Genomic DNA, 15,159 nt, shown 5'->3' with positions numbered 1-15,159 from the left:
GAAGGAAGGAAGGAAGGAAGGAAGGAAGGAAGGAAGGAAGGAAAGAAAGAGACCCTGCCCTCAAGGAGCCACAGTCAATAAGCATCTATTAATGACCTACTATGTACCAGGCACTGTGCTAAGTGTCAGGAATACAAAGAAAGGCAACAAATAGTTCCTGCTCTCAAGGAACATACATTTTAATATTACATCAATATAAAGATACATACAAGCTGTATAGACCACACAAAGGCAGCTTGAAAAGGGAAGGCATTTAGCTGCTAAGGCGACCAGGAAAGGCCTCCTGTAGAAGGTGGGATATGAGCCGAGCTTTGAAGGATGCCAGGGAAGCTAGAAAAGTTAGGAGGCAGAGGGTAAAGAGCATTCCAGGCATGGAAGACATGCATTGCAAAGGTCTGGAGATGAGAGATGGAGGGTCATGTTCAAGGAACTACAAGTGGGTCACTGTAGTTGGATCATGGAGTGCATGGAGGAGGCTGGAGAGCTAGGAGGGGGTCAGGTTAGGAAGAGCTTTCAATGCCAAACAGTTTCTATTTGAGCTTGGAGGAAGAAGGGAGGGAGGGAGAAAGCCATTGAGCTCATTAAGCAGACGAGGGTGATGTGATCAGACCTAAGCTTTAGGAAAATCCCCTTGGCGGCTGAATGAAGAATGGCTTAGACTTGGGGAGATTCAGAGGCTGGGGGAGATTGGTTAGTAATCTACTGCAGTACAGGCAAGAGGTGAGGAAGGGCTGATGTAGAATAGTGGCTGTGTGAGTGGAGAGAAAATGTTGCTTATGAGATGTGAAGCTAGAAATGAAGATTTGGCAATGGATCGGATCCATGGAATGAGAGTGGAGAGCCAAAGATGACAGAGATTGTAGGTCTGGGTTACTGGGAAAATATCTTCACTTCATGGGGATCAAGAAGTTCATAATAAGGAGGGTTTAGGGGCAAGAAAATGAGTTCTGTTTTGGACAAATTGAATTTGAGATGCCTATGGGAAATCCAATTTGAGATGTGCATGTGACATTTGAAACTTTGCACCTGTAGTTCAGAGAGATTGAAGCTGGATATATAAACCTGGGAATCTTCTGAGTGAAGATGATAATTAAACCCATAAGAGCTGATGAGATCACTCTGTGAGACAGTACAGTTTGTAGTCTATCCAAAAGAGATGGGGTCCCAAGAGAGAACCTTGAGGGACTCCTGTGGTTATAGTGTATTACATGGAGGAACCAGTAAAGAAGACTGAGAAGAATCAGTCAGGAGAACTAGGAGAGATCAGAGTCTCAAAAACCTGGAGAAGAGAGAATATGCAGGAGGTGATCAACAGTGTAAAATGGTGCAGAAAATCAAGGAGGATTGGGATTGAGGAAAAGTCATTCCATTTGGCAATTAAGAAATCACTGGTAACTTTGGACCGTGCATTTCAGTTGGATAATGAAGTCAGAAGTCAGAATGCATAGGCTTTAGAAGAGAGTAAGAAAAAAGAAGTGAAGGCAACACTCTTAAGGAATTTAACCACGGAATGGAGATGAGAAATAGAATGAATGACAAGTAGCAGAAAAAGTCAATCAAGTGCAGTTTTCTTTCTTTTTAGAGATGGAGGAAATATGGGCATGTCTGCATGTAGGCAGCAGAGAAGAAACCAGTAAACAAACAATGTAAATTGAGAGAGTAGAGATGTTAGTAGGGGTATTTGCTGGAGAAGCTAGGAGGATATAGGATTAAGAACACATGTAGAGGGTTTTGCTTTGGCAAGGAGAAAGAGTACTTTTTTTAAAAAATCTCAGATTAGAATAAAGGAGGAGATAGTGGAAGAAAATGTCCAAGTTATTTGAGATGAAGAGGAAGAAAAGGTCCCCTTGCAAATGGTCTCAATTTTTTAGTGAAGGGCCCTGGGTTAAAGGGTGGAGGGAGTATATATAGTGGGAAACCTGAGGAAAGATGAGAAGGTTTGGAACAGCCACTGTGGAGAGCAGGTTAGTGAATCCATCAGGAGAGAACAGAATATTTTTTTCTTGTTGTAGTGAGGACACAGGGGAAATAAGACAACATAAATCTGTAGTGGGACTAGTGGGCACATTCCAGGAATTCCTCCAGCTCCAGTAGTATCTGAATAGGAGTGAAGGGGCTAGAAGGTAGGAGTAAATCTACTAGGGGTTGGCAAGTCATAATTGGCAATAGGACAAAGGGGCAAAGGAATCCAGGGTGGAAGATAGTAAAGAGTTGGTTCACCAAGGGTACAAGATAGGAAAAGGAGGGGAGTGTAGCCATTGTGAGAGTAATGGCTTAACACTGTGTGTATAATCTCAATTTTATAGAATAAACCTTGGTTTTACCGGGTCTGGGCAGATGCTTTATAACTCCACACTCCCTGTTATGGCTAAAGCACAGCTTTTATCTGTCTGTAATACATAAGACTGACCCTTATGCAACTGTGAATTCTAACTTTGTGCTTAGTATCTCAGCTTCTCTTTTTTGAGATTTCATTTATTTTCCATCTTCCTGTGCTTCCTTACTCTATTACCTCAATCCTACCTCCAAACTCTCCATCAAAATTAACCTAATTTAATGAAAAGAGTCTAGGAGACTTAAGTTCTAGTTCTGTGACTATATGACCCTAATAAAATAGCTATTTCCCTCTCTGACCCTCCATTTCCTCTTCTGTAGAATTAGATGACTGGATTAAGTTCTCTTGGTGCTAATATTCTACCACTCTGAGAGTCAGCTGAAAATAAGGAAATAATCTGATATCAATAATTTACTCTGGTCTTCAATAATTCAAGCCTCCCATTTCCCCACCACAGGTTCTTTGCCTATCGAAGGTACCCAATGATCTAATCTTCTAAAAATCCTTTCCACAATAAAAACAAGAATACACCTGTTATCAGCAATTTGCATTGAGAAATGGGTCAAAAGTGATGGGTCTTAGTCTGTCTCCTTTCAAATAGTTCCTCCTCCCCTGGACAAGACAAGATCTAGAATGCCCTTGGGGGCACCAGAACAAATGTCTCTTCCTCACTAGAGTTTTCCAAGACCTGGTAGATCTCCAATGTCCAGGCGAAGTCTCCAAACCTTTCAATCAATCAAAATCGACAAGTACTGATTTTAGCATCTACTATATAAAAGCAATAACTAGCATTTGTATATCTCTTTAAGGTTTGCAGTATATCTATTATCTCATTTGATCCTCCAGGTGCAGTACTGGAGATAGAATGACAAAAATTAAACATTTCCTGACCTCAAAGAGCTTACAGTATATCCAAAAGTCAGTCCCTTCCTCCTTTGACATTCCCTTTCCTTTCTTCCTCAAGACTCCAAGACACATATCTTCTGTTTTCTAATTATTATTTCAGTTAGCATTTGGTGATATTTTTGTACTCAAAACTCACTTTTATGACATCACAGAGTAAGCCCCTGTGCCCCTTGTGTTATTTCTACCTCTGGCAATTAAGTTTGAGAAAAGCTGTGTGTCACTGGAACCAATGTTCCCTCTAATTTTCACAGTTGTGAAAAGACAGTCCTCAGGAGCACACTCTGAGGGTGAGTGTACAGTCTGATGTCATAATCAAATTAGATTCAAAACTGAGTTAATCTGACTCACTTAAGGAAAGGAATAATCACAATTGCCTGTGTGGTAATTAGGCACAAATGGTACCAAACATTTCTAGATCTTTTTCTTCTCTTCTTTCTTAGTTCTCCAGTCTCAGCAATCAGCTTCAATGTCCCTGGTGCCATGTTCGTTTTTAAATGAAATTCTGTTTTTTTAAAAGACACCTGTCGTATTTCAGATCTCTAACTGGGGCTGCAGAATAATGCAGCGGGAAGAGAACTCAGCTCTGGTGTTGCTTCCTGTGTGACCCTGGGCAAGTCCTTTAACCCCTCTGGGCCTCAGTTTTTCCATTTGTGAAATGTAAAGGGTTAATGCTAGATAATTTCTAAGGTCCCTTCCAGTTCCAAATCTATGATCCTCTATAAATGTCACACTAAACTCAGGAAAAAGATTTTATTTCCCCTTAATTGGTTAATTCTCCTCAGCTAAGACCATCAGGCATTTTATATTTTGAGGAGGCCCTTTTTCAAAAGATATCAAAATTGCATATTCAATTTGTCGAATTTAAGACTGTAGCTGGTTAAAGTGCTTTTTTTCTAGTAGTGCCTAGCCAGTGCAGAAATCTAATACAGAGCAGGTAATCATGGCTTTGTTCCAGGGCACTAAAATTTAGTGGGTTAATAACTTTTCCCTCTTTGCCTCCTTCAACATCTGAGAAACAACTGAGCTTATCACCTAGTTAGCAAGAATAAATAGTCAAATAGGAAGCTGTCACTATGGCAATTCCAAAGCAACAGCTTTGTCTGCTCTTTTGTACCTGTGTTCAGAGTCTCTCAATGGCAGTAACCAGATTACATGGTGAAATTAAATACCACTTTCCCAATTATATTTTGGTTAGGGGCCCTCAATTCATTTTGACATTTTTATGCTGAATACATATTTACAAATTAGAATACAAAATAGAATTATAAAATAGGTTACTAGACCACTACAGCTGACATCAGCTCTCCATCTTTTGCACTTACTAACTATATGACTAATTTAGCAATTAATCATGGATGGCCTTATGACATTGGAATTTAAATCTTTGCTACTTAACTTTTCACGTATTTATAGCCTATTTCTTCAACTAAACTCTACATTCCCTAAGGGTAGGGAAAATGACTTATCTTCATTTGTATCCTCAAGAGCAGGGATTCTTATTTTGTGTCATATATCCTTTTGGCATTCTGGTAAAACCATGGATCCCTTCTAAAAATAATGTTTTTAAATGTGTAAAATATATAGGATTACAAAGAAAACTGGTTATATTGCAGTCAGGAAAACCTGAGTTCAAATCTAGCCTCAGACACTTACTAGTTATGTGACCCTGGGCACGTCACTTCACCCTGTTTGCCACAGTTTCCTCATTTGTAAAAAATAGCTAAAGAAGGAAATGGCAAACCATGCTAGTCTCTTTGCCAAGAAAACCTCAAAATGAGGACACAAAGAGTTGGAAACAACTGCAAATGTCTAAACAACAAAAATGATATTAATTTAGAGTTTGGTATTTTGACCTGTGACATTTTGTTTCTTTATTAGGTTAGGTCTATCCATTGCCTCTCTCCTTACTGGGACATCAACAGCTGAGAGAAAGTATAAGTAGGATTACTTGCTTTGAAAAATTAGTTTATAAAGTTTCAATGACTTCTTGATTTGAGGAGGGGGGATTAATGCCTATTCTAAGCAATGCCAAATTGCTTCTATAACCTTTGAGAACAGGGTAATTCCCAGATAATAATAATAATAAACAACTGGCATTTATATGGTGCTTAAGGGCTTTACTTTTGATCCTCACATTGGCCTTAGGAGATAGGTGCTAAGATCCCTATTTTACAGACAAGGAAACTGTGGCTAACAAAGTTCAAGTGACTTGTCCAGGCTCACACAGTTAGTACATATGTGAGGTAGGATTCAATCTGGGGTCTTTCTGACTCCACATTCAATGTATTATGCAACCCAGTGGCCTGATCAGCCTCCCTTAGACCAGAAGAACTTTGTTTTGTTTTCAGCAGTGCTGCTTAGTCTCTGAATGGGACACCTGAAAGTTAAGGAATCTTCAAACAAGAAGCTTTTCTCTATTCTAGCCCCACTCTTGATCAACCCCACTCCCAACCATGAGCTAGGTGAAACCTTCTCATCCTCCTCCAATCTTGCTAAAGATGTACATTCATTCATTTAATCATCTGTCCATTCATCCAAAAATCACTTATCAAGAACTTACTATTCATTCAGCAAGCATATAATAATAATAATAAGCTAGCATTTGTGTGGTATTTTAAGGTTTGCAAAGTACTTTACAAATATCTCATATGGTTCTCACAACAATTCACAATTTGATCCTCTACTATTATTATCCCTATTTTATAGATGAGGAAACTGAGGCAGATAGAAGTTAAGTGACTTGCTCAGGGTGACACTGTTAGAGTCTGAGGCAGAATTTGAATTCAAGTCTTTCTGATTATAAGTGCAGTACTATATATCCATTGCACCATTTAGCTATCTCTGTAACACCTGACTTTATTAAATATAAATTAAAAGCACTTATCAAATGCCTAGTATATACCAAACACTATATTAGGCACATTAGATACAAAGACAAAAAAATGAAATGATCTCTGTCTTCAAGGAGCTTATATTCTATTAGAGTAAAACAAGTACACTGGTAAGTAAATATAAAATAAACTAATTACAGGAGAAAGAATACTAGTCTATTTGGGAGGCAGAATTTCCTAACTGATGTCTCTTAGGATCACAGATCTTATAAGTCATGTAGGACCCATTCCATTTCCCCCACCCCAATCCCATACCCTTCAATCCATCCTATGCATAATCATTAGACTTAACTTGGTAAATATAACTCTGAACATAGCATATAGTCTGCTCTATAAAAATGCTCCTCATGAAACCATACCTTTTTGTTCCTCACTTTGTGCACCATCGCTGACAGGTTTATAAGACAGCTGGTAGCTTTCTACAGTGTCATCAGAGAACAGACTCCAGCACACCTTGACTGATGTCCCCGTAGCTGAGTTAGGTGTTTGTGTATTGATCACTGGAGCACAAGGAGCTATATGAAGGAATAAAAAAATAAGCTAGAGATAAAGGTGTTGAAGACAGATTTATTTCAAGCTCTGCTTGCCTGATGAATTCTTAGAAGCTCAGTGTCCATAATCCATAGCCATAATGGGTGAATGAAATATATTTTTATATATATTTAAATATATTTCTCTCTTTCTTTCTTTGAGTTGATGAGGAATGGGATGCATCATTCAGAAAGATTGCTTGTGTATGGGGGAAAAAAAGAGAAAACTTGGGAGGCCCTTTGGTTTGAGTGTAAGTCTGAAGTAGAGGAATTGAGCCTATATTCAGGGGAGAGGTTAGACATGAGGGAGTGGGGAGAGAGCAAGTGTGAACAAGGGTGCCTGTGGAGGGTGTGGTACAACCCCCTCTATGGATTGATTCCTAAGACATGCTTTGTGGGGTAGGGGAGATGAGTGTGAAGAGGTGAGATCTGTGCTGTTCCTTTATAGATTTGGATTTACAAAGCTGGAACATATGAGGCTGTTTATTTCTTTTCAAAAAGCATGCCTGGACTTTGAATAGCTACCAGTAGGTGTATGGCAATGCCTGGCTTTTATGTTCATGACCTAATGTTTCCATTCTACTCTGCTTTTTTCTATTAAAGAATTAAAAGTACAAAAATGTAGTTATTAGCTAATCACTAATTGGTACTCAGCATAGCATGTTTAAAAGACTCCTGTGGTTTAGAGCAAGATTTTAAAATACAAATGTTTAGTTACAATTTATGATCTTTTTCATCAACCTTTAACTATGCTGAATTACTGCCTAATCCTCTAATAGCCTTCCTTCTTCCTCAAGTAGAAAACAACTTTTAAACTCATCCTAATCCTTTTCTTCACATAGAAGATACTTTTAGAACACTTGTACAGCTCTGTCTCTGGTTTCTGAACTTCAGGATTTTAGGGAGTTTCAAGGTTTTACAAAAAGCCTTTGTAGGCAACTTTCTCTAGGTCTTTAAAACACTCTCTAGAGGACTAGGCCTTTAGACTGAGGTACACCTGAGAGAAAAGGCATTAAATTACTTTCTTAGCCTACTCCATGATCATTCCAGGTGCTCCCTGTTTCCTCTGACTCCTGTGTCTTCTTTGAAAAGATGCCAAAATTAGAAAGAGAGAAAAACCACATTGCAGTATGATGGCAGATCTCTATAAAATCCCAAGATGGTCTTTTCCCATTCAGAAACATAGTTCTGTAACTGCTTTGTAAATTATTTCCTCCATTCTTCCTTTTATTTGTTCTATATTTCCATAGAGCTGATCTCCTTAACAACCCTACAAGAGGCTTTCAGAAGCCTACCCCCCCTCCTTAAAATAAATAAACGAATGAATACATAAATGAATGAATGAACAAATAAATAAATAAATAGCATGAAACCACTCAATCTTTTCAGGCAAATAATTTTAAACACGTTTGAAGAGAACAGAACAAACCTCTTAAACAAAAAATTTTATTTCTAAAATATATCAGTATAAAATAAGAATAAGAGCCTGGTGCTGAGCTGCTGGCCCTGGGATCTATTGCTGCTGTTATTGATAATGTTTGGAAGAGAACTCTGATTTCTTGATCTTCATCTGACACCAAGATCTTACCTCTAAATTTGTAACCAAGTACTTCGGCACATCCCTGGCTAAGGATTTGAGATCTTGAAGGGGAGGGTGGTGAGGTGGGAGACACAGGTTTCAGTTTTTAACTGAAAGGGAAAGAGGGGGGAAGGTTTAGGGGATAAAATAGGGCTTGCAAGATTTCTGAAATCTTAAATTTAGACTGTGATAGTAGGCCATCATCACCTTAAGATTTTAAAGAGAGCTTTCCCCAAGTCTTCAAAAAAATATGAATCATTTCATAAGCCTTTAAAGTATACACAAATGACTCATTGTTTTAACTATTATCATTCTAAGCATCAGACTTTGGTTTCTTAGAGGAATCCAGATCATTTCCTGGTGCTCCTGGCCAATGGTTCATTTCCTTTTCATGGAATGCTGCTAAGCCTGGGGTTGTAACCTAAAGAGAATGTTCCGTTTTTTTAATGTGTGGTTTATGCTAATTAGTCCCATTATTTTATAGCTACAACATAACTGTTCACAGGATTTTATAGTGAACAATTCTTCTAATAGGAAAAGGGAACTGGGTCAACTTTTCCTGCAATGATCTTGCAAATAAGCTTTTACTGACCCTCACAATTTATTTGGCCAGCCCTTTTCTCTAGGGGAATTACAAGTACTATACAGCTAAAGAAATAAAAGCAGCAATGCTTTCCTGGAACAAACTAGGTGAATTGGTAGCTATTTACAAAGCTGGCCCAGCTATGAATTCAAAATGACATCTTAATCTTGCCTAGTGACAAATCCAAGGTCTTAAAATCCTCCAAGGGGATCGTTACCGTGGGCACCTTTACCCACAACAGGTAATACTCTGAATTCTATCCCTTAAGAGTTTCTGGGGACAGCAAGGTGGTGCAGTGAGTAAGAGCACCAGCCCAGAGTCGGGAGGACCTGGGATCGGTTTGGGCCTTAGATACTTAACACTCACAGAAAAAAAAAAAAATGGCCGTGTAACCTTGGGCAAGTTACTTAACCCCAATTGCTTTAAAAAAAAAAAAAGAGTTTCTGGAGGTAAAGATGAAAAAATATGAATGCTAGAAGGAAAATGGATTTATAAAATGTGACTTTAAATCTCCCTTTTGGGTAATAAGTGGAGGAACATTAGCTTGTCACAATAGACATTTCCAAAGTAGAAAATATTCAAACTTGAAATTGACTCTAAGCTTGTCAATTTATTAAAAACTACCTGGAATGGCATTAATAGAATCCATCAGCTGCTCAATGTCAGAGAAATCGATGGTTTGGTCTTCAAAATCTGGATGTGTAGAAAGCTCTACATCTGTTTTGGTTTTCAGGAATTCTCCAAGTCTGCACATTTAAAAGATCATGTTAACTATGCATAGAATGACACCGTTCAGATATTGCTTACACTGTTCTATCACTGCTAATGGATGGAGAGGGTGTTCTTTGTTCCGTTATTCAATGCAGAAAGTGAATCTTTATTACTTGGTGTTAAGTTTATGTTGGTTACTAGAAAATGTGTACAGGAATTCTGGAACTCTGTCTAGCTTTGATCATCCATTTTAAGTATGCTCAGAGCTGGAATCAGGTGTAGACACCTGTTTCATGAAAGCCATGGTTAATATGCAAGAAAGGATGAGTTAGAATTCTGCTGTCCATGGTACTTTATTTGTCATAAAGTCAAGTCACAGGAATTACAGTAAAAGCTCAAAGCCTCTGTTGGTCAGCAACACATAAGGGGTCATGGTGAGGGGAACAGCAATGTGAGCACAGTTACAGTTTTCTAACTTTACCTAGGGCACACAAGTGTTTTGTCCTTGCTCTGGATTAATGACATATAAAAGCAATAATAATTCATGCTAATAGAGTGCTTTGAGATTTACAAAGCAAAGACATAAGGGGATGCATTAGAAACTATTTCCAACCAAGGTGAGATAGAGAGAGACAGGAAAGCAGGAAATAGGCATGCACTCCCTGGTTAGAGATTCAGGAGACATGCAGAAGTTTATGACCACTTCAGAGGTTCCAAAATGGGACTGGCCCCTCATGTTCAAACCTGTGCTAAGAAGGATTCCTAGAGCTTCAGCATGATTCCAAATTCTCAAAGACCATTTCACCTGTGTATGTGTCTTTCAGGGCCTTCCATATCCCTCTTAGAACTGTTCCAGCATATTGTAGTTCAAGGAAGGGGTCTCTACTCAATAGTCCTTCCACAGACACCCACTCCATGCTCTTTTTCCCTCCAACTGCTTTGTTGTTGGTCTTTGCCAGAAATAACAAGGAAGGCATGGCTGTGGGACTCCTGATCATTGGTTTACCTTTACATAAATTGTGGGACTATGAGTTTTAGGGGCCTAGAGTCATACCATCCCATGGTACTGCTGCACTTCCTAGAGGTTCTATCCTACATAAAGTTATATAAGGTAGTCTCATGATTGCTGCTGCACAGCCAGTAACCCTGCAAATAAAGATGTTCAAGATCCTCACTTAGAGACTTAAGCAAGGTGGCCAAAACACTTGGTTTCTAGTCACAATACCATCATTTCCTAATAATGTGATACTGGTCAAATTACTGAACCTCAGTTTCCTCTTCTATAAAACTGGAATAATATCCTGTCTACTTCAATGAGCTGTTATGAGGAGCAAATGAGATAATGTAGGGGAAAAGGTTTTGTGAATAGAAAAATGATCATTCTCTTGATCAAAGGAGACATGTAAGAAAGGATCCTCTGCAGTGACTGTCAAAGAGTGCAGAATCATCTGTCAAAATTCTGAGAACAAAACTAGCATCGATATAGAAGGAAGGTACAAACAGGCAGATGTGGGGGAGACCTGCATAGGAGGAATTTTCTTATAATAGAATCATGCAACAATGGAATAAGTTTGGCTTAGGATGTGGTAAACTCTCCATCACTAAAAATATCCATGCAATAGCTGAAGGTTCATCTATCAGGGACATAGTAGAATGGATTCCTACATTATTTGGAAGGTAGGACTAGGTTACCCTCAAGGTCACTTCCAACTCTAAGAGCATATGATTCTATAACTCATAACAAACAAATCTATGGAAAAGGCTGTTTTGGAGTCTAATGAGAGGCAGCCCAACACACAGACTAGGCGGTCTGTTTTTAAATGATATAGATACTTTTATTTTTTTTTTCCCACCCACTTTGGGCTTATGAAACAATTCCTAATTACATAGCTGGGGCAAGAGGGAGAAGGCAAAACTCAAAACATAAAATCATAGATTTAGAGCTGGAAGAGACCTCTTAGATCATCTAGCTCAATCCTCTCATTTTATAGATATGTAAACTAAGGCCCAGAGAGAAGTGACTTGTCCAAGGTTACACTGGTAATAAGTAGAAAATCGAGAATTCTAATCAAAGCCCTTTGACTCTTCTCCCACTCCAAATTTTTTCCACTACCTAATCATCTATTTGGATTTCATTTATCTAGTAGGAGGAGGAGGAGGAGGAGTAATCATAGAATGTTGGAGTCAGAAGGATCATCAAGTCCAATCCCCTTTTTCCATATTATTAAATTAAGGTCAAGTGAGTTACTCAAGGTCTGGTAGCTAATTCATAGCAGTACTGGAACAATCCTAAAATCAGTGTTAGAACTAAAGGAACCTCATATTATCAAGTCTAGTTTTTCATTCTACAGAAGAAATCAAGGCCATGTAAATAAAAAGTAATTTAATTTAGGTTTTGTTTCTTACAGAAAAATATAAAGGGCAGAATACAAAATTTTCTTCAATTCTATATTATGTCTAATTATGGAGAGAATGAGGGAGGAGTGCAATGATGAAAAAGGAAGAAGCAGAAAGATTAACAAAGAGAAAGACTATAGTGTTATCACTTGAGTGCTGTCCATGATCCCCTCAGGCTTCAGGGAGAGCTTCCCTCTTTCTTTCCCATCTCATCCTCCCTTCCTAGTAGCTATCAGAAATCATCTCAGGAATTACACCAGGTATCATCACACCCTTCTACTAAGTCCTGCCGAGCCACTCTAAGATTCCAATGAGGAAAAGCCTAATGGATTTTAGATGCATCAACAAGTTTGCAGTAGTTTTTTTCAGTGTTGCTGAGTGCTGCTGTGGCAAAGATATTCTGAGTAGAAGAGCACATCTAAGAAAACTTAAGTCTTGATCCATCTGGGGGCTGGTCCTTTCTCCATCCTCGTGCAGGCTAGTTTTCCCCGTTTCTTTCTGGGTTCTGTATATTTTGGGTGTTTGCTGAGGAGTGGGCTTCCTTTAGCTGCTTGACTGTATCTCTCAAAGAAAGGTTGGTGAAACCCAGAAGTATCTTCTGAGCAGGACCACCTCTAAAAAGGTAGAGCCTTTGATACTGGCTAGTCACAGGATAACTAATCCCCCGGATTGTGGGAGAAGGGTTAGAGGTGAGGAAGAGATGTGTGTGTGTGTGTGTGTGTGTGTGTGTGTGTGTGTCTGTGTGAATGTATCTTATACTTCTAAGGTCTGTATCTAAAAATAGAGCAAACAACCTTGCAGGAAAACAGATCACTTTCCATATGGAAAGGATAAAAAGAGGCAGAATAGAGAAACAGACATATGGAAATGTGTGTGCACATGCACACATGTGCATATACCCAAACTCTGAAAGGGTCTAATTTCAAAACCAACAAATCAACCAAGATACAGACTTATAGGGGCAGTTTATTCCACTTTTGCTATTGTAAATCTCCTTGGCTTAGTATACCTAAGATAGTATTTTGAAATTTTGTTTTACAAAGGCCAATGAAATAAATTCTAAAGCAATTGATTTTTGCCATGTGGTAACTCTTTTTTTTTTCCTTTAAGCTAATTCACATCTACAAAAAGTTTTAATTACTGTTTCGATTTTTCATTGATGTTCAATCATCTAAGTTACTAATATCACACAGAGGGGATGCAATTCAATTCAGTAAGTATTCATTAAGTGCCTACTATGTGCAAGGCATTACGCTACATTCTAGGGATACAAAGACAAATGAAACAGTTCTTACATTAATGGAAGTATAAAATATAATGACCAGAGCAAGAGAAACAATTGTCCTCCTATACTCTTCTCTGGTCAGATTATATTCATCAAAGCAACAAACATTTACTGTAAATGATACATGCCTGACAAAGTGTGGGCTGATGATTGGAGCTGGTGATAGGGATAGAACCTATGATTTCGTTGAGATAGGGAACTCTCAAGGAGGTAACTTACTATACCAATGCAGATTGGTACCTTCTGCATAACCCATAGTCTTAGAGAGTGGCCCACAGCCTTGAGAGATAAACTGACTTTCTAGGGTCACATAGTCCATCCTGTGTTAGAGGCAGTAGTACTTGGATACAAGGCTTTCTAACTATGAGGTCAGTTCTCCATCTACTATGTCATCCCACCTCTTAGGCTCTGGAGATACAAAGAAAAAAACAAGCTGGTCCCTGGCCTCAAGGGGGGAGGGATTCTACTGCTGGGGGAGAGATGGGAATATTAGAGCATAACATGTATACTACTGAGATTAGAAGTTTATTTAAGGAGGGAGAGAACATTAAATAACTTGAGGTGATCAGTAAAGGCTTTCTAGAAAAAGGTGGCACCTAAATTTTAATAACTTTTCTCTCTTATAATACATATACATCTACCATATATGTATATATATATATATATACACACACACACACATAGTACATATTTCTTAAAATATGTAAAATTATTTCCAAACCCTTTGGATGTTAACTTTCTAGTCTTTAAAAGTATATCTCTAAGGAGTTGACTATATCTAAGTTCAGCTATGTTTATTTCTCTAGATTGAGAGAATCTTAGAATCACAGAGTACTATGCTAAGTATTGGGAATACAAAAAAAAAGGCAAAAGAAGTCCCTGATCTCAAAAAGTTCACTTAATTGGGGAAACAAACACAAAAATAACAACATATATATGAGAGGTAGAGTAGATGAAAGGTAATCTCTCAGATGGGAAGGCACTGGGAGGCCCCTTGCAGAAGGTGGGATTCAAGCTGAATTGAACTTAATCTTTTTTTTTTTTGCTTCTTTTTGGAGGGCAATTTGGGTTAAGTGACTTGCCCAAGGTCACATGGCTAGTTTTTGTGTTAAGTGTCTGAGACTGGATTTGGACTCAGGTCCTCCTGACTCCAGGGCCGGTGCTCTATTCACTGTGCCACCTAGCCACCCCTAATTGAACTGAATCTTAAGGAAACTAGGAACTCTGAGAGATGGGGATGAAGAAGGAATGCTTCCACTTTAGGCATGGAGAACAGCCAATGCAGAGGTATAGAGATGAGAGGTGGAATGTTGTATGTGAGGAACAGTAATGTAATAAAGTATGACTGGAAAGCATAGTGCACAGAGTGGGGTAAAGTATTAAAAAGACTGGAAAGGTAGGAAGGGGACAGATTGTAAAGAGCTCTAAATGCCAGAGGGCATTATATTTGATCCTGGAGGTAACAGGGAGACATGGAAGCTTATTGTATGTTGTGATATTGTCAGAACTAGCCTTTAGGAAAATTGCTTTGGCATCTAGGTGGAGGATGGATTGGGGTGGGAGGGACTCAAAGTTTGGACACCAGTTAGGAGGCCATTGCAGTAGTCCAAGTTAGAGGTGATGAGGGATGGAACTAGGGTGATAGTGATGGATGGAAAAAATATAGAATGATAGGAAAGTTTAGGAATTAGAAGGTCTGGACTCCACTCCTGTCTCTGCCATAGACTATCTTGAGTAATTAGTTTACCTATATCATCTCTCTGGACCCCAGTTTCTTCATCTGCAAAATGAGGGAATTAGACTGGTCTCTGTGGTCCCCTTAGGTTATAAAATATTATTATTCTAAAGCCATTTGTATTTGAATCTACAGCATTCACACCCTAGAAAAAAATCCTAGCAACCCAGCTAATTGGAAATGAATGTGCTTAGACATATAACAGGG

At 38.6% G+C, this 15,159-nt stretch overlaps 1 protein-coding gene across 1 annotated transcript in view; it reads right to left on the bottom strand.

Annotated features, from left to right (window-relative positions):
* Positions 1-15,159, bottom strand: part of FSD2 (fibronectin type III and SPRY domain containing 2) — a 68,244-nt gene that overhangs the window by 25,973 nt on the left and 27,112 nt on the right. The window contains exons 6-7 of the mRNA XM_069098724.1: positions 9,449-9,570; positions 6,492-6,647 (exon numbers count right to left, since the gene is read on the bottom strand). Coding sequence (XP_068954825.1) covers positions 6,492-6,647; positions 9,449-9,570 — 278 coding nt within the window. The remainder of the gene's footprint in view (positions 1-6,491; positions 6,648-9,448; positions 9,571-15,159) is intronic.

The sequence above is a fragment of the Petaurus breviceps genome, unplaced genomic scaffold (assembly GCF_028583685.1).
Source record: "Petaurus breviceps papuanus isolate PSGF00001 unplaced genomic scaffold, PetGlider_PUasm1.0 37, whole genome shotgun sequence".
Lineage (NCBI taxonomy): Eukaryota > Metazoa > Chordata > Mammalia > Diprotodontia > Petauridae > Petaurus > Petaurus breviceps.
Note: the sequence above shows the minus strand (reverse complement) of the source record. Positions and strands in the feature narration are given on the sequence as shown.